The 19,625-nt window shown below is 45.1% G+C and overlaps 1 protein-coding gene across 1 annotated transcript in view; it reads right to left on the reverse strand.

Moving 5' to 3' along the window:
• Positions 1-19,625, reverse strand: part of ELP1 (elongator acetyltransferase complex subunit 1) — a 59,664-nt gene that overhangs the window by 22,587 nt on the left and 17,452 nt on the right. Inside the window, exons 11-24 of the mRNA XM_045840820.1 lie at positions 17,649-17,879; positions 16,352-16,522; positions 12,962-13,061; positions 11,195-11,380; positions 8,851-8,957; positions 8,449-8,552; positions 4,338-4,391; positions 4,142-4,247; positions 3,111-3,226; positions 2,682-2,755; positions 1,900-1,978; positions 1,726-1,805; positions 464-601; positions 267-352 (exon numbers count right to left, since the gene is read on the reverse strand). Of these exons, the coding sequence (XP_045696776.1) occupies positions 267-352; positions 464-601; positions 1,726-1,805; positions 1,900-1,978; positions 2,682-2,755; positions 3,111-3,226; positions 4,142-4,247; positions 4,338-4,391; positions 8,449-8,552; positions 8,851-8,957; positions 11,195-11,380; positions 12,962-13,061; positions 16,352-16,522; positions 17,649-17,879 (1,632 nt within the window). The remainder of the gene's footprint in view (positions 1-266; positions 353-463; positions 602-1,725; positions 1,806-1,899; positions 1,979-2,681; positions 2,756-3,110; positions 3,227-4,141; positions 4,248-4,337; positions 4,392-8,448; positions 8,553-8,850; positions 8,958-11,194; positions 11,381-12,961; positions 13,062-16,351; positions 16,523-17,648; positions 17,880-19,625) is intronic.

The following is a 19,625-nucleotide window of genomic DNA, read 5'->3' on the forward strand; positions in this document are numbered from 1 at the left end:
ACCATGTGGGGGGAAAACCCACACGCCTAACAACATAACCAGCAAGACACATGAACACATTTTCCAGCACATACACACTTTTGACTCTTTTGCACATGCTCTGTAGGGCAGCACTAAAAAAGACACAGGTCTTAAAACAGCAACCCAAAGGCCACAGGTGAAATTGGTGCTGCGGCCCTGGTCCTGGCCACATGGCCACCCAAAGACCGGAAAACTGGTGGCCATCGAGGCCCCGTTAAACACGCTGTCTGGGACCGCGTCTCTACCTTGAAGCTCGTGGATCTTCTGCAGCACGACTTCCAGTTCCGGGGTGGACTTCTTCACATGAGAGGTGAGTATGGACAGGAGGTACCTGAGGTCATAAGCGAAGACCACCACCACAATGAGGAGGAGGAACGAGCAGAGGAAGGACGACTGCTCGCCTCTGTTAGTCAAAAGATGCCACCACCGGCAGCGCACGTACTTGTGAGGACTTATGCTCTCCATGGCTGCTCGCATCGCATCGCAGACGAGGTCCACCTTCCCCCCGTCGGTTCCCCTGGGCGGCCGCTCGGGGCCGGGAACTGGCGGAGGGTACATGGTCTCCGTGACGTCTTCTTCCCTAAGAGCACGTGTGTGTTAAAGGTCACTATCTGCTCTCAAACTACTACCATAAACCCAGGTGTCCTGAGGAGGTAATAAATAAAAATAGCTCCTGGAAAACAGTTTAACTGTAATATTACTCATATAAAGCAAAAATGGAGAAGCTCATTGAGAAATGAAGACCTGTGCACTAACATTCCGACGTTTTATCCAGGCAGCCCCAAACGAGGGGCAGTCCAGGTGCCCACCAACAACTGCAGTGTATTTACACCAGGGCGTACTACTGAGTGATAGACAAGACGAACTCGTGGTATGTGCAAAATATCCACTAAGTGAAAGAAATTTACACAGAAAATTAAATGCACCATGAATCCATTCATATAAAGTTCTTGAACACGTAAAACTCACCCATGGTCAAAACTCAAAACAGCGGTTGCCTAAGGGGCCAGGGACTGACTGAGAAGGGACTGGGGGAACTTCCTGAGACGAAGGAAGTGTTCTCTTGGATGGGGCTCAGGCTACATGAAGTGACATCTGTCAACACTCACTGGACGGCACACTTGCCGACCTGTGCATCTCACTGTAAATGTGACCTGCAGGAGGGGATCCACACCCAAACGACACACTCTAGACAACCCTAAGCCAAGTGGAATACTGAGAGATAAGGTGGACTAATGCCTACAATTCCCTTGAAATTTTTCTAAAAATGGATGATAATGGACAGATGATGGTAAATAGTGATAAAGTATAGGAGAACATGAATTCTAGAATCTGGGTGGACGTATAGGATTCTCGTGTGACAACTCTCCCAACTCTCTACAAGTTTAAAATTTCTCATTAAAAAATTGGAGAAAAAGTCAATACAGACATAAGAAGACTCCACTTTATTTTCATAAGAAAAAAAAAGTTTTATATGTCCACCTAAAAATGAAGTTAAACAATATTCTGACCTATTTACTTTAAAGTTTTAGTTTTAAGTTGACTGTTTTTTTAAAAAGAGACAGCAAAAATCCAGTATGTATGGCATTTAAGAGTTACAGTGATTAAAAAAATACTACACACTAATTTTTCTCCTCCAGCTATCTGATTTCCTTAACTAGAAGAGAAAATTATGGTTACTCACAAATTATTCAAAATACTTACTTTAATTCTGTGAAAAACAAATTAATATGATTTACAGAATCTATCTGTTTTATGAAGTCCTCCACATTTTCAAGAAACACCTAACCAAAAAAAAAAGGACAAAACATTTTAGTTCAGATAGCATCAGTTCAAGTGCAAAGTAAGCTAAGGCCAAAGTCAGATACAGCAAATTACCTTCGGGTTGTGATCATGAATCAGATTGAGATTGATTCTCAGTTTTCTCATGCATTCAAATGCTTCTTTAAACATCAGCCTGTGAAGAGAACCAACAGAAAAGGCATTTCATAAAAGCTAAGCTCCCTGGACCCAGCACATCGTCATTGTGATAAGCGAGTTCTAATTAGATCATAGCCCAAGTGCCCAACAACTGCTAATGGATTTCCGCTCTGAAACGGCGGAATAAAATAGGGTACCAAGTTCATTTGCCCTCCTAAAAGGTACGATGGCAGGCTGAGGACAACATCTCCACATACACACGAAAGAAAAACCATCATGAAACTTAGGGCCACTTCCTTTTTTAACAAAACAATCCAGCTTCCCCCATACAGATTCAGGCAAGGGAAGGCTGCTTTCCTAACAGTGGCCCAGGCACCTGGGGGTCACTGGTCCCCGGTAACTCTGGAAGCCGTGGGCCTTCTGCCTAGATAAACACACAGACATGGACTGATGCCCCACTTCCCTGGGCTCACAGGCCACGTAAAGCCCGCCTGGACCCCTGAGGCTAAGAAGCCCTGACTAATGTCAGTCAGGGCTTCGCAATTCTTTCCACTAGAAATCTCTACCACACCACATGGAATTAACATGGAAGTGTGAATAAAAAGTGTTCTGATACCCTGGTCGACATCTGTAATGAATGCTTTTCAGACTTTTACGTTTTAAACACTTTAAAAGAATACTGTTCGTCCTCATATACACTAAGTCAGAATAAGCTAACTAGTCATATACATGGTACTTACTTGTCCAACCACTTCCGAATCTGAGCTAAAACCAGGGCTTGGTGATGAACAACTTCCAAGTTTCCCCTTGGCATCTTAAAATAAATACATCAAAGTAACGATTTCTTAATGAAACAGAAACACTTAACCACCCAGGGTACACAACTTTACCCAACTCCACAGTGAACCACCACAATGCCGTACTTCACACTTTCAGCAGAGTCCACTTGTGCTCAGTATTTGGCTCCCTTTCTAGAAAAGCCTCCCTATCAGCCTGACTAGGCAGAGCCTGTGTGAACACCCCTCTGCATAAAGCTGACAGAGAACCCAGCAAGGAAAGGCTTAGAATACATTACTGCAAGTGATAAGAGAGCCTACAATACAACCTGCAGGAACTGTCTGGCACTGACTGAATGATGATCAGAAACACAGCCTAAAAAACCCACTTACCTGCAACACCAGCTTCGTGTCCTGGGGCACGACAGTGACAATGCGCGAGCCCCTCTCCACCTTCCGCAGATTCTCCCCGTTGGGCACGTCACTGCTGCTCAGACTTGCCTGTAATGCTGAAGACACCGTTGGCTAAGCCTTCAGAATCACTGTCACGACAAGCCACCCCTCACTAACTGCAGGTGAAACTGCACGTTATCCGAAATGGAAGAGAGCGGCTAACAATCAGGCTCCTTGGCTCTCCCCCACTTAACTGCAAGACCATTCGCCTTCCTGATAAACAGCCTCACCCCTTGAACGTGCCCCCCCTCACAGAGCCTTCATGCATATTCACATCCACAACTTATCGACTGGTCTGGAAAACACAGGGGAGGTTGGGTAGCTTCCCTGTTTCTCAGCACTGTAATTATACCAGTGAGTGATTCCATTTCCAAGTTAGACAGACAGACAGACACACACACACACACACACTCCATTTCCAAGTTAGACACACACACACACACACACACACACACACACACACACACACACACACACACACACACACACACACACACACACACACGGTGTCAGCATGGAATGAAAGGGAAAAAAAATGGAGCCTATTTCCTGCAAACCACCAGAGGGCGCCCTTCAGATGGTACATTGGAGGGTGGCCACAGTGAGGTTACCAAGGAAGATCATAAAGAAGTTAGGGCACACTGTCAGTTTGGTATTTACTGGTAATTCAAAGTAAAGTATTATATTAGTTATACAGTAAAATCTCCTGAAAACTTCTGGTTTAACTTTAGAATATCCTGCTAAAGGAAGGACTGCCTGATCTGGAAGTCTTGCTAACTGGCGCGGAATGATTCGACTTGAGGTGCCATGTTGAGATTAAAGACAAGGGAACTGCACTCCACCGGCTTCCCCAGTCGAGGTCACGGGGATCCAAAGCCCGAGGAGGTGAAGGACTTGAAAGTCATCAAGACTCCGGAGAAAAAAGATACAAGAAGAGGGACTGTATTCTATTTTATACACTGAAAACTTACTTTTAAATGAGGCATCTCTCAGACAAAAACACTGGCAGGTATGAGAATGAGTTGTCAACAATAAAAACTCATCATATACTGCAAACGACGTGATATTCGAAGCAACCTACAACAAAGCAAGGGAAGCAAGGGGAAGCTGGGCGTTATTACTTGGAGCAAACGGAAAAGGACCGGGGACCAAACCAAGCCTTTATACCTCATTGTCATTGATGAAAAAGCGACACCTGTCAGTCAGACCAAGGACACATTCCTGCAAAGAAATAAAGCTGAAATTACGAACAATTCAAACCAAGCTAGTTAAACCTAACTTTTCTATTACACACTCCTACTGACCTGTGACTTCAAAGCTAAGTCTCTGTATTCAAGAAAGAATATAGATACAAAAGATGTGGTTGGTCCCGTTCTGAATGGAGTATGATGCCATACAATTTGGCAGCAAGTCCTGTCATTTTTTATTTGTGTTTTAATTATATTTTATTGATTATGCTCTTATAGTTGACCTGATTTTTCTCCCTTTGCCCCTCTCCACCTAGCACACCCCACTCCCACAGGTAATCCCCTCACCACTGTTCAAGTCCAAGGGTCATACATGTAAGTTCTTCGGCTACTCCATTTCCCATACTGTACATCCCCATGGCTATTCTGTAACTCCCTATTTGTACTTCTTAGTCCCCTTACTTCTCATCCATTCCTCCACACCCCTGTCCCATCTGACAACCATCAAAACACTCCACATCCATGCTTCTGTCTCTTCTTGTCTAGTTTGTTTTTTAGATTCGATTGTTGGTATGTATTTTTTGCCATTTTATTATTCATAGTTTTGATCTTCTTTGTCTTAAACAAGTCCCTTTAATATTTCATATATTAATGGTTTGGTGATGATAAACTCCTTTACTTTTTTCTTGTCTGGGAAGCTATTTACCTGCCATTCAATTCTAAATGATAGCTTTGCTGGGTAGTGCAATCTTGGCTGTAGGTCCCTGCTTTTCATGATTATTTCTTGCCAATCCCTTCTAGCCTGCAAGGTTCATTTTGAGAAATCAGCTGACAGTCTTATGGAAACTCCCCTGCAGGTAACTAACTTCTTTTCTATGATGCGAATGTTGGACCTCCTGAAGTTGTCCCAGAGGCTGCTTATACCATCCTCAGTTTTTGGATTCTTTTTACTTCTTGTTCTAACTGGATGTTTTTTGCTTATGTTCCAAAACACTGATTTGATTCTTGGCTTCATCCACTCTACTGCTGTTTCCCTGTACACTGTTTTTTATTCCAATCAGTGAATCCTTCATTTCTGACTGGATCTTTTTTATACTGTTGAGGTCCTTACTAAATTCCCTGACCATCTTTATCAGTATTTCGAACTCTGCATCTGATAGATTGCTTATCTCCATTTTGTTTAGTACTTTTTTTGGAGTTTTGATCTGTTCTTTCATTTGGGCCATGTTTCTTTGTCTCCTCCTTTTGGCAGCCTCCCTGTGTTTGTTTCTATGTATTAGGTAGAGCTGCTTTGACGCCATGTATTGGTAGTGTGGCCTAATGTAGTAGGTGTCCTGTAGGGTCCAGTGGCACAGCCTCCCCCATCACCCAAGCTGGGTACTCAAGATGTGCCCTTCGTGTGGGTTCAGTACACCCTCCTCTTGGTTGCTGTTGGCAGATTTTATCCAGGCCAGTCAGCTGCAAGGTTTGGCTGTGACCACTGACCACCAGGACTGAAATTTTCTATTGCTACTAACACCGTAGCTCTCTTAGCATCATAGTACAACACATTATGGGTTCCGTGGTGATGCTGACATTGATAAACCAACCGCCCCACCAGTGGTATAAAAATACAGCACATATAATTATGTAAAGCACACAGTAGTTGATAATGGTAATAAACGGCTCAGTTACTGGTTTATATATTTACTATACTTTTTATTGCTATTTTAGAGTGTACTCTTGCTACTTATAAAAGTTTGCTGTAAATCAGTGTGCCGTGTGGTGCCAGCAGCAGCCTCATATGTGTTTGCCTTGTCTCTGGATCGCCTCGTTTTCTCTCATGCTTGACCTAAGTGCAAGTGCACTCTGTGGTGTTTGCACAATGAAACTGCCCAACGATGACATTCTCAGGATGTGTCCCTGTCGTTTAGTGATGCGTGACTGTCTCTGCTCCAGTTACACTCCATCTCGGCCCTTCTCAGCTTGTCTTCTATTTGTGTGTTTGGCTAATTATTTCAAGTTCTTCCAAATGGCTGGGGATATGAGTGCCACCATCTCTGCAAACACATCCTTTAACTCATGAGCCAAAGGGAAAAAGACAAAAGCCCCAGGGAAGGGCTTTGATTGGTCTGCTACTGTAGGTCACAGTCTGTCCCTGTGGCTGGTGGTCACAGTTCCACAACTGAGAGCCCCTCCAGAATCACAAGGAATGGGGAAGGAGTAGCTTCTCTACAAAGCAGGGTAACTGGTTACCAGAATAAGGAGGCAAAGGATTCTAGTTAGATCAAAACAAGACACCTCCCACACCCTGAAGGCCTTACCTTTAGGCCTTAAGTTTTGAAAAATGTGAGATAAGGGTGTGGCCCAGACATTTACCATCCTGGGTTCTCCCTGGATATGTTTGAGTTTGTCAATGATGTGACCCTCTACCCCCAGTGGAATCCACTGTTCCTCAGTGGTCTGATCTGCATAGAACACAGCAGATCCATTGCTTTCCTTGTTCTGAACATGGCTATCATGGGGACAGACACAGAGTAGGTGCTCACTAAACAGTGAATGCATAAAAGGTTAACCATAATTCTCACGTCAATCCTTCCTAAACATTTTTCTCAAAGGCAAATAAGGCAGCCCAGGCCAGTCAGCTACAAGGACTGGCTGTAACCACCTGTCCACCAATCTCCACCCTCCATGGGGGATCAGCTATGTGGCAGCAGGGTGGTGGTGCTCTGATATGGTCTGTGGCTGTCCACTGGGTATGGAGGCCCTGGGGTTTCCTGGGTGGTACAGGCCAATGTCAGCCTCCACCTGTTTTGCCTGTGGCCACCCTGCCTAAGCTACAGAACAATCTGAGATGGCTGCTACTTGTGCTGGGCGTGGAGATTCCCTGGTGAAGCCAAGCTGTAAGTCTTGGCTGGCTGGTGCTAGTGCCTGGCCTGGGGCCACTGAGTAAGAGGTACAGGGGTTGGGGGCTCACTAAGGCTGGCTGTTGCTTGTTCGAGAGGATTTAGGAGTTGTGAACCCAAGACCAGCCATTCATATGGAAAAGCAGCTTGGCTGGGCCCATAAGTTGGATGAGACGGAGTCTCTGGGGATCTCCAAAGTGGGGCAAACAGTGTTAGCCAGGTTGACAGAGTCTCAGATATGGCACCAGCCTGCCGGCTCTGTGGTGTGAGGGGTGAGAAAAGAGACATTGGCCTCTGCCCACTTTTCTGTTTGGGAGAAAGTTGTCCCCCAATTCTCGTCTTGACACCAGACACTTCAAATCCTCCCTGAACACCACTGGTGCCTTCCAATCTGGTACCCTGGTGCTGCAGCTCAGACGGAGTAAGTCTGTGTGTGGGTTCTTTAAGAGGAACTGCTTGGGACTCTAGAGGTTTCTTCCACCAATTCAATCCCCACTGGTTTTTGCAGCCAGTAGTTATGGGGACTTATGTCCCTGGCACTGGAACCCCGGGCTGAGGGGCCTGCTGTGGGGCTGGGACTCCTCACTCTCAAGCTATGCTCCCAAATTTTTATCCACCACATGTGGGTACGGGACCAGCACCCACATGTGGTGTCTTCTGTGTCTCTGCCCCTCCCACCAGTCTGGGTGGCTGTGGTTTCTTTAATTTTGTAGTTGTCAGACTTCCAGTCAACTCGATTTCTGATGGTTCTGAGGGATGGTTGTTGTATATTTTAGTTGTAACTTTGATGTGGTTGTGCAAGGAGGTGAGATGTTTACTTATGCCGCCATCTTGACCAAAAGTCCACAAGTCATTTCTGAATAAAAGGTCTGACAAAATTCAGTAGTTCTCTACTGTGGCTACACATTAGACCCACCTGGGATGCTGTTAAGAACATTACCGCATTCTTCAATTTGTAAATTTATACCTCCAAGGAAAGGAATCACTAACTAGGAATCAACTAACAACTGCATGCCAGTCCATCTCTTAATCCCATTTCACAGATGAAGAAGCTGAAGCTCAGGAAGATGGGTAACTTCTCATTGTTACCTTAAGATTTAGCAAGACCCAGGTGCACCTCCAAAGCCCAGACTCTTCTCACCTAATGCAATCAGATCCTGGGTCACCGTCTTAGCTGCTAAGTTTGTCTGCCCTGAGTTCACTTACCTCCCCTCCAACCACGGCCAATTCAGTCTGCGTGCACGGATAAGGAAAGCGAACAGGAACGCCACCTGGGTTCTTCCAGGGTTCAACAGCCACAGAGGGGGACTCTGCAGGATTGGCAGATGAGGTTTGTCAAAAAGTGTCACGTTCAACTTGCTAAAACACTTAACATGCAGTTTGGATCACTTTCCAAATATATCCTGGAAACTCACTAGGGTATTGCAGTTCATTACAAGAGAAAGGAGAGGTGGAAAACACATGCCAATTCCGAGCTACAGCTCAGGGTTTTCCAGAGCAGTTAAAAGCTCTAACAATCAGTGTGGCACAGAAACGATACATGTCACATTTTCAAGAATTAAACAGGCATATAAATCATGAACGTGTTTTCCTAACGTTGATACTCACCCCAGAGGTACTTAAGTATCTGGCCACCAGCCAGCTGTAACGCCACTGACTTGGTCTTGTAATTGCAACACAGGCTGATTATCACCCCATCCACTGTCACAGACGAACTGGCAAAGTAAAAAAAAAGGAGGAAGAGGATGTGGACAGACCATCTTTCTCAAAAGTAGTGACATTTCACTAAACACTTCACATTTTGCAAATCAGGAAAAGAAATGAGCACTTTCCTTTCGGTGCTGCTCTGCTTATTTCAATACAATATACACATAATGCATATACACACCCACAACACTGTGCACACACGCGCAATGATAAACCGCTGCAATCGCAAGCCCAGGTAAAGCAACTACTGCCATATCACACTATCTTCCACACTACAAATAAGCCAGGCGTCTCACTGTGAAGACGTCCCTCCTATTCTGGCAGCAAGTTGTTCTAACTTACTGCAACTTATAATTCATCACCTTCATTAGATATGCCTGGTACCAATAGTACTTGTCTTCTTAAAACATAAACTGCATGAAAAAAGCGGTCTGTAGGAAAGCAGAGCACTCTCTATCGCTACCGCATGCACTCAGGGAAGTCTGTACGTCTGCGTTCATGGGAAGAGAGCAATGTGCTACTGCCGCTGTGCTTCTACCTGAGTCAGTGAAAAGCCAGCAGTCATGTTTTAAAGGCGGTGGAAGAGGTGGTGATAAAAACAAATGGTGCCAATGCTAACATTTATTCAGAGTGTTTAACCAATCTATAAAATACCCCAAAAGTCCCAGATTTTGTGAGGGTAAATTATCTGTAAGTTAAGAGAACAGACTCTGGAACTAGACTTGCTGGGAATGGATCCCGCCTTCACCTGTGACCTCAGGCAACTTACTTGTGTGCTCTGTGCCTTGGCTGCCTCAGCTGTAAACGCTAACAGCACAGACTCCGAAGAGGTATTGTGAGAGAGAAGTGAGTTAATCTAGGTAGAGCACTAAGAAGAGCACCTTTCACAAAACACACGCTGTAGTAAATGTAAGCCATTAAGACCTAAGAGCTAATTGTGAGACTATAGTCCTCAAAGATATTGATCCTTTACATGAACAAAAGTCTTTTTTGAGAAACAAAAATCAAAGCAACAGAAACACATTTTAAGAGGCTTCACATTCCCTTTTTACAGTAAATGAGATGACTGCATCTAGCTCTTTCTTCTACAAAGAATTTTAAATTTTGAAAAGTAGAAACTGGCATAATTTACACATTTCTAATGGAAAATGTTCTGCTTTCCAAAAGTAAATCCCTGGTTACCTTTAAGTGCTACATGCAGCTACATCATTTCCTGCATCCAGACAGTCACAAAAAGCTTTTTAAAAATATAAAGCATTATGAGTCAAAGATTCAGAGTTAATGACCTCATCAGGATATGTTTTATGTATACAATAAGGAAACGGTCCTAATTTTTCAACAAGCTTTTCAGAGGTTACATCGAACCAGATCTTTAATAACAAATGAAGCTGGAGATTCACATCAGTGCATGCCCAACGTGCCAAGTTGTGACGCCGGAAACCTGAGGATTTCCCAGGGTTGTGTGGACACGCTCTACTGCACAACGGGGCCTTGCACTGCGGACAGCAGCTCTCACTAACTAAAACCTGGGACAAAGGTGCAGTCAGGAATCGAAATGAAACTCGGGGTGAGGCAGCAGTGAAATTTTAGCAAAGAAAACTGAGGACACTTCCCAGCAGTAAGTGGACCCAAGCGCCAAACAGCATGTAAAGAGGAGGAGGCCAGACATCAAAATACAGCACACAGAAACAGATCTACAACTGATTTTCATAACTTCCAAGGGTGATCAGCGGCTGATTCCCATGGGCTAGCAATCACCCGGCTGGGATGTAAGTATATGTTCAATTAAAACTTTTAACACATCTTGCCCTGACCAGTGTGGCTCAGCTGGCTGGCTCTGTCCTGCCAAGTGAAAGGTCGCCACCGGTTTGATTCCCGCAGGGCACCGAGAGGCACCCAGTTGAGGTTTCTCTCTCACATCAGTCTCCCTCTCTCTCTCTGCCCCTCCCTTCCCCTCTCTCTACAAATAAATCAATAAAATCTTTTAAAAAATTATTTTAACATATCTTAAAATGTTTTGTTGTCTCATCTATTGGTATTTGTCCTATTTTTCACCACTCGATACATTTTTAGCCTATATTTGCACATGACTCAAAACCAGCCTTAACCACGTGCTAATTGTGTCTAACAAGGAAGCTACTGCCCCTCAACTTGGCTCACTGAAACCAAAAGAAGCCCTATGCACACACGGACAAAGCCTAACCCCAGCCAGCGAGACACGAAATCCAGGAGAGCGCTGTGGTACCTGACAGTGAGCTGCCCGAGCTCGCCGTCCGTCTCGGGAGAGGCCGCGGTCAGGTGGTGAATGACAGACCGCGGGCTGGCCTGGCTGTGGCTCACGGCCAGGAAGATGTCTTCCTGGATCCAAGTGAGAAAGCTGAGCTTCAGTGGATTTACTTCTTCTTGATCTTCACTATTCTCAAACTGAATTCTGTTTTAAATATTGAGAATATGCAAAATGTTAATACAGCTTTTAATACCCCCGAGAATTTCCTGAATGAAGGAAGAATAAACCACCCCGTATACAGTCAACACCTAATTATTTGGAGGGACAAGACCTGAAGTGATTTCGAATACTAAAATATCCACAGATAACATTTGCCTGGCTCTAAGATATGTTTTCTATTCATTTACTCTTGTCTCTTATATTGCGAGATCTTCACAGATTTGGAGAGAACACTGCAGGAGACTGACCACACAAGAAAGTCCCCTACCCCAGGTCGACTCTGCGCTAATAAACCCCAGAGGTTTCCCACTGTCCCCACAAACCAAACTGCAGCCGATCCTTGGGTCTCAATAGAACTGGTCCTTTCCTAAGCTTCTCACATTAGCTTGCGAGCGAGTTTCCCTGTCTCTAACCTCTCCCTTCGACAGCATTCATACACCAGAGGACAGTACGTACTGCCACCCCAGGCAGGAACTCCTAACGGCCACTTCCTGCCTTTGAGCTGGAGCAGCAGGCCCGCAGCGCACACCCAAGGAGCTGCTCACCCAGCTCTCCAGGACTCAGGCTCTGCGCTGCGTTCGGCCCCACGCAGGGGCACCCCCACCTGGTTCTCACCAGCGTTCTGCTGCCTGCCACACCCCATGTTCCCAGTCCTCCTCTGCCAGCGCTCACCCAGCCCTTCCTCTAGGGTTACGAGAAGTCTTCGCGTCCTTCATGGAACTGTCTCTGAATGACTGGAAGCTCTCCTCTCGATTTCTAAAACATGACCCTATATTCTAAATTGCCTCACACTTTCTGTCCTCTCATGGTTTCAAGTCTGTGGAATAAAATCATCCATGGCAATGTTCTTTGAAAACTATTAAGCATTATATAGGCAGACTCCAAATCAAACACAGGTAAGATACATACAGGTTGTACATTTATTAAATATACTGCATGTATTTAAGAAACAATCAGTTGTTTGTGCTAGCCAATTTATTATTCCTATTAGCTTAGGAATAAAAGCTCCCAGGACACAGAATAGTGAGGTTATTAAGAACATGGGCTCATCAAATAAAATACACTGAAATCCTGGATTTTTACAGACATGGCATTATAATTAATAATTTGGCTTCTGGGTCATTTTACAATGCCTATAGTGTTCCTGAGGTATTTGCTTATATCCATTTACAACATTACTTCCAGAGGGAAATGTGTTCTGATTTGCAACCTCGGCGGAGCGTGGGATGAGGCCAAGGCACAGGCTGCGTGGGGCCGGCCGCACGTCAGCAACCCGGACTCCTCGCCGAGGAGCGCGAATGCAGCTCTGCCCTGTCATCTCCGTCTCCATCGCTCCCTGGAGAACCAAGGGCTGCTGAGAGGAGTGGGTTTTAGGCTGGTTTATTACGTGCACTCTCCTGCCACCCATCAGCATATGTGACATTCGGAATACAAGTGAGTGGCTTCCCCCACGAGGCTGAAAAACCAGCACACGGTGTTGTATCTACTTGCTACAGTGCAGGGTAACAGAGGGTAAATTTACTCCTAAGAACCAACCACCTGTAGCTCTAGTTAAGAACCACCTACTCGTATCTCTTTTCCAGGTGAGGTGTCCCAAGGGAAACCGTAAATCCACTTTCACCCACAGCTCCCAGTTTCACCGTGGGATCCGCACTCGGACTATCACCTAGAAAACAAAATTGCAAATACGATCATGGTAAACTATAACTGTTTCTCTTGATACTAAGGCCACGGGGTTCTAGGTGTCAAACTACTTTACCAAAAAAACAATCTAGAAAATAATCACATCTCACTCTCTTTTTAAAATCTCTGCCTGCCTTTCAGGCAGAAGAAGAACCAAAATCTGCTTTTCTGTTCATACCACATCCTCCTCACCTGCCCCAGCAATACCGGGGGTGGGGCTGCCCTCTCAGCCCGGTGCTGTTTCCTCCCACTGTCCCACCACTGCCTCTCTGCAACCTCACACCCTTGATCAAAAGCCATTCTCAGTGTCCCAGGTTCGATTCCCAGCCAGGGTACATTCCTGGGTTGCAGGCCATAACCCCCAGCAACCGCACATTGATCTCTCTCTCTCTCTTTCTCTCTCCCTTCCCTCCCTAAAAATAAATAAATTAAATATTAAAAAAAAAAAAAAGCCACTCTCCTTCCATTCCTGATGGAGGCTATTCACTGCACAGCAGCCAATACAATCCTTTAAAAACTGAGTCAGAACACCACACTCTCCTGCTCCCTCCGGCGGCTCCCTGTCTCACCAGAATGAACACTAACATCTTCCCAGATCCATCAAGGGTGACAAGAGCTGTTTCCTGTCCCCTCTGTGACCCCACCCACCACTCTCCCCTCACCTGCTCTGCTGCTGCCACCCTGAACTCCTGGCTCTGTCCTACAGATGACCAGCGCCTCAGCGGTTGCTCTGTCCTCTGCCCGCACATTCTCACCCTGGGTGTTGGCATGGCTCCCTCTCCGATTCCGCCAGGTCTCTGCTTACATGTCACCCTCACGGAGGCTTCCTGGTCACACCAGATGCAAAAGCCACCTTCCCTTGCCAGCCCTGATCCTCATGCTCTCCCGACATCCTGCTCACTGAGCAGTACCCAACGCTGGCATTCAACAACTCCAGCTCCACATCAGCCATCCACACCAGCACCCTCATCGGAAACAGCTCCATGTTTGAAGACTAATCTCTAAGTCCTACACTCAGATGAAAACTCCTGCGGCCTTTTTCCAGACTCCTGTACACGCCAACACTCGACAACGTGCTCCTTAACTTCTCAGAGGCTTTCAGCTCCTGGATTCGTAGGATCTTTCTCTTCTTCGCATTTCTGCAGACGCTCCCCTGGCTCAAGCTCTCACCCTCTCCTGCCTGGACGCTCTGCTACCTGCCTCGAGGTGCCCACACCCCTGGCCTACTCACGTCCCAACACCTGACAAACCTCCCAAAGGCAGAGCTCTCACCCCGCCGCCCCACTGGTCCCGGGGGTGTGAGTGTCAGCACAGCAAACGCAGGGTGCCACGGGGTTTCGTTCTGCAGAAATAAAGATGTCCCAGATGGACTGTGGGGATGGCTGCAAAACTCTGTAAACATACTAAAACCCATAGAATTGTACACCTTAAATGGGTGAGCGGTATGAATAAAGTTATTTTTTAAGTGAATGTAAGACAAAACACTCTGTACGTTGTAAAACAATATGCAAACTCAAGTTGGTATCACATAGTAGGCACCACAAAAGCTCCTCTACATCTGACTCTGTTTAATCTCATAAAACCAGCAACCAGATACCCAACAGTAGTCAAGTACAAAGAAAACCACACTTCCTTTTGATATTACTGGATGATAGAAAATCCACTTTGAAAAGCAGTTAATTTTTGCTTTTTCTGATTTGTCTTAACAGTGAACACGTTACTATTATTTCTTAAAGATATTAAATAATAAAAAGTTTAAGGAGGATTTTTATAGTATTTTATAGAGTGAAACTAAAACCAGAGAAGCTGGAGTCATATCCAAGTACATCAGTCCTCACTAAATGCCATCAACACATTCTGTGACTTTAAGTGTAACTACACACAACAAAGTCCATTTCATCCGAGCCTAAGTGACATAAAGAAGGGTTAAGTCCCTACGGCATCTCATCAACATTGTAACAACATGACTCTGACTGAAACGAGGACCCACTGTTGTACTAGTATAAACAGTAGGCTATTGATTAACAGAAAAGCTGATAAGCAAACAGGAAATTCCGATATAAACAGTTAGTCTTGACTATTCTCACCCAGCAGCTACCAAGTTTATTTCTGAGAATTCAGCAGTTACTTGAAAACAAGGACACCAGTGCCACTGGCCAGCATGATTCGTGCCGTGACCACAGAACTCACAACTAAACACGGGTGTCAGGCCTCCCAGTCCATCAGAAGAGCAACTAGACACCGAGAGTGGGGCTGCGGGAGGCAAGGGAACGAGAAGCTGGAACCCTGAGCTGGAATCCCTGCCCGCTCTTGCTCCAGCAGCTGCAAGCCTGCCCGCCGTGCGTCTCTGACAAAGAACTCCACCTGTGACCCAGCTCCCAGGGGGGCTGTGAGATCGACTGAAAACACAGGCAAAGGCAATCGAAGCTGTAAGATGTGTTCAAGATGTAGTAAGATGCTGTCTTATTTCCAGGGTTGAACATTATTCTTTTAATAACTGAGTCTTCAAGTTCAACAAAGCAAAAGGAATACTTTTTATAATCCAGAGGGAAACTAAAACCCCATTGAAAAAAATCCCACATGCCTATTTATTGTAGTAGCCAAAAAGCCCATTGTATTTTTTCTGTAAAGCAAGACACATTTTTCATTTTCACCCATAACTTCATTGATTTGGATGTTTTGAGTATGTCGGCTATCTCCCACTATTGGCTTCCAGTGGGTAGAGGCCAGGGGTGCTGTTAACCATCTTCCCATGCATAGGACAGCCCCACAGCAGAGCATTATTTGCCCAAATGTTAATAGTACCAAGAAACTTTGCAAACCTTCTGACACGTTCCATCAGTTACAGCACCTTCTCCATACACTGCACACATTGTTTTTCACATTTCAGTTGCATTTTTACCTTTCTTAAAATAATAAAGCATAATACGCCCAAAATGTTGCATATTTTCTTCCATCTTCAATATTAAAATGGCTGCACAAAAATTCACCAATTCTGATTTTTTTAAATGCATGCTGATATGAAAGCTGTCACAATACAATCTACCAAAATGATCTCAAATGAAGTTAAAAACAACTAAGCACTACTAGGACCATCATTTGGAAAAAACATAATGGACTTTTTGGCCAACCCAATAAACGTCAGATGATATAAATATTAATTATAACTTCAAAATTTTTAGAAATACCAGAGCGAGGGCAACACCAAACTATAACTTGCTCTTTAGAGGAGGAGCCAGATGCAGAGCATCTTGAGAACAGCTGTGAACATACCACACTTATAAACGGAAATCTGGTTGCTGGCATCGAGGACAGCGAGGTTGTTACTCTTCTGAGGGTGTGCAGAGAACGTGACCTGATTCACAGGCTGTGGGAGCAGCAGGCGGTAGGTGTACATGGGAGGCGGAACTACACTCTTCCGGAAGACGGTCACCAATACCCTGTCTGCAGGTGAGAGAGGGACAGAAGGAGGGTTAACACCCACGGATGTTCAATTTGTAAAACGAGGCATCAGAACAGCGCAGTACCACCAGCTAATGGTGGTAGGACATAAACAGCAATTCTTTCAATAATTTTTGGTGTTTTTTATCATGAATAAGCTTACATATCATATAAGAGGGAAAAGGAGGTATCACAGACTCTGTCTGCATTGGCTACTGCCACCTCCAGGCCTGGAAGTCCATCTCTGGTCTTGGAGGTTTCAGGAGCCAGGGGCTAGGACGAAGTCAGAGTTCCTCTAGCTTCGGCCTGCCACCCAGCCAGACTAAAGCAAGGGATCACTACGTTTCCATTCCTTAAAGCACTGCCCTCTGCATGGATTTGGAAATAGGGCATACATGATTAAGTCCTCTACACAGAATGCATTAATATTAAATCAGTATTATGAACACACAGAACATGAATTAGTACACCAACTCACATTACAATCTTAGAAGCAAGTTTTTCCTTTTGTTATCAGCAAAACGAAAACTGCCTGTTCAGGAGGCTACTGCTCTCCCCAAATTCCTCCCCCTCACCAAAACAAAAACAACAACACCCTCCACCTCATTCTAAGCCAATCCTCACGGCAGACAGATGTCTGTGACTCCAACTGAACACACTGGAGAGGTATGTTATCGACAAGTATTTTATCAGAAAACAAAGCAACATGGGGCGGGGGTGGGGAGATGATGCAAGGGTCAGGGTCAGTGCAAACCTAAGTCAGGGCAAACGACAAGGCTGACACACCCACAACCACAACATGACTGAGTCCCCCCCTACCCAGGGTCAAAATTTTCAATGTCTTCAAAGGCTGGACCGGGAAATATGTGAAGACTGTGGATGCAGCACCACAAGGAACTGGGTTGGCAGGCAAGTGTGCAGAGGAGGGACCATGGTCCCCAGGTGGGCACATGTCCCACCTATGGGCTCTCCCGTCCAAATAAAACAATAAGTAAGTAAAAATCAACCAAACAGCCAAAGCAACCAGCCCACTAAGCAGTCCCCATTGTTTTAGTGAGACCACCACGTCAGCAGGCACCAGGCAAAGGGACCCCTTCCAGGTCCATCGACGCCCTCCCCAGCTGCTTACGTCCATCGATGACAGCCACGTTTGCCATGTCACTGGAACTATCTCCCAGGCTCCGGTCAGTTGTCCAGTGCCAGTCATAGCAGAGGTAGTGCCAGCCCTGGCAGAGAACGTGCAGCCGGTACGGGGTCACCGGGTCCCACATCAGAGACACAATCTTGCTCTTCCCGCAGGCGCTGAAGGGCAGGCACTGCTTGAGATACCAGTGGTAGTTCCCCACCGTCCAGAGCTGAACTGCAAGGGAAAACCAAAGGAAGGCCCTCAGAGGCCGCAGGGACAGACTCCCTCCCACCCGCTGGAGGGGCACTGGGACAACCTTTCCTTCTTCAAATGACTCTTCCAGCTCAGCCTCTCCACTAATGAGGGTGGAAGGCTGCTAAAACCAAGACAGTGTTGTAGTGCGCTGTTTTTGTTTTTTTTTTCAGAGTTGTTTTAGAAAGAAAGAAAGCTGACAGATTAACAGTATTAAAACACTCAATCCAAAAGTTCTGGACTAGCACTGCTATGCTGAGTTAAGCTAAGATGTTTATTGTTTTCTCCCAGGTGCTTTGCACGCAGTTATGTGCAAGGTTCTCTGGTATTAGTTAGGATTGAGGTGTCCAAGGACATTAGCAAGCAATGATCTTTCTCAATGTTTATTAAAAAAATAAGACCTAATCCTGACGGGCAGGGGACATAGGGAGGTGTTGCTCAAAGGGCATCAACTTTCAGTTGTAAGACAGTAAGAGTCAGGGATCTGATATACAGCCTGGTGCCTGCAGCTCACAATACAGCATTGGGCACTTGGAAGTTTTCAGGAGAGTTATCTTAAATGTTCTTGCCATAACAACAATAAAAATGATAATTATGTGAACAGAACCTGATTGTGGTAAACATTTCACTATATATATATATATGTATCGAATCGTACACTGTACATCTTAAACTTACACAATGTTATGTATTAACTATATCTCAATAAAGTAAAAGAAAAAAAGACCTAATCACATCAAAACCAACCTCTATTAAACAGATGAAACACGTAAATGAATATCTTGATGATATTAAGAAATTTATTTTCAGCCCTGGCTGGCGTAGCTCAGTGGATTGAGCACAGGCTGGGAACCAAAGTATCCCAGGTTCGATTCCCAGCCAGGGTACATTCCTGGGTTGCAGGCCATAACCCCCAGCAACCGCACATTGATGTTTCTCTCTCTCTCTCTCTGTCTCTCTCCCCCCACCGCCTTCCCTCCCTAAAAAATAAATAAATAAATAAATAAATCTTAAAAAAAAAAAAAAGAATTTTATTTTCAAGCCCTGGCTGGCATAGGTCAGTGGATTGCTCGCAGGCTGCGAACCAAAGCATTGCAGGTTTGATTCCCAGTCAGGGCACATGCCTAGGTTGCAGGCCATGCCCCCAGCAACCGCACACTGATGTTTTTTTCTCTCTCTCTTTCTCCTTCCCTTCCCTCTTCTAAAAATAAATAAGTAAAATCTTTAAAAAAAAAGAAATATTAAAAAAAAGAAATTTATTTTCTTTAAACATCTCCTTGCTCACTAATTCTCAATTCACTGATCACAGCAAATCTAACCCAGTTCTCTCACCCACCTATCGCGGTATTTCTCCCTGGCAGTGAGTTGGTGAGTTTAGACTACATGCTCACGCAACACATGTCCTGAGCATATCCCAGTGCCTGCCCTTGACGCCCTGTGGTTCTCAACCCCGGCTGCACGTTAAAAATCATCTGGGAGCCTTTCAGAGAGAAAAAAAAATACTGATGAACACTCTGCATTCCAACACCATGAATCCGCTGAGATGAGCCCGGAAAGGGTTTTGCTTTTTTGTCCTAAAGGTGTAGCCAGGGCTGTAAACCACTGGGTCGAATGAATGAATGAATGAATGAGCTTCCTAAGTAACATTTGAGTCAAATAAAAAGTTCTACTGATAAAGTTTGAAAGCCACTTAGAAATAATCAAGCAAGTGAAAAGATTTATGAATAA

The sequence above is a fragment of the Phyllostomus hastatus genome, unplaced genomic scaffold, assembly GCF_019186645.2.
Source record: "Phyllostomus hastatus isolate PE091 unplaced genomic scaffold, TTU_PhHast_1.1 phas_contig_34, whole genome shotgun sequence".
NCBI classification, from domain to species: Eukaryota; Metazoa; Chordata; class Mammalia; order Chiroptera; family Phyllostomidae; genus Phyllostomus; species Phyllostomus hastatus.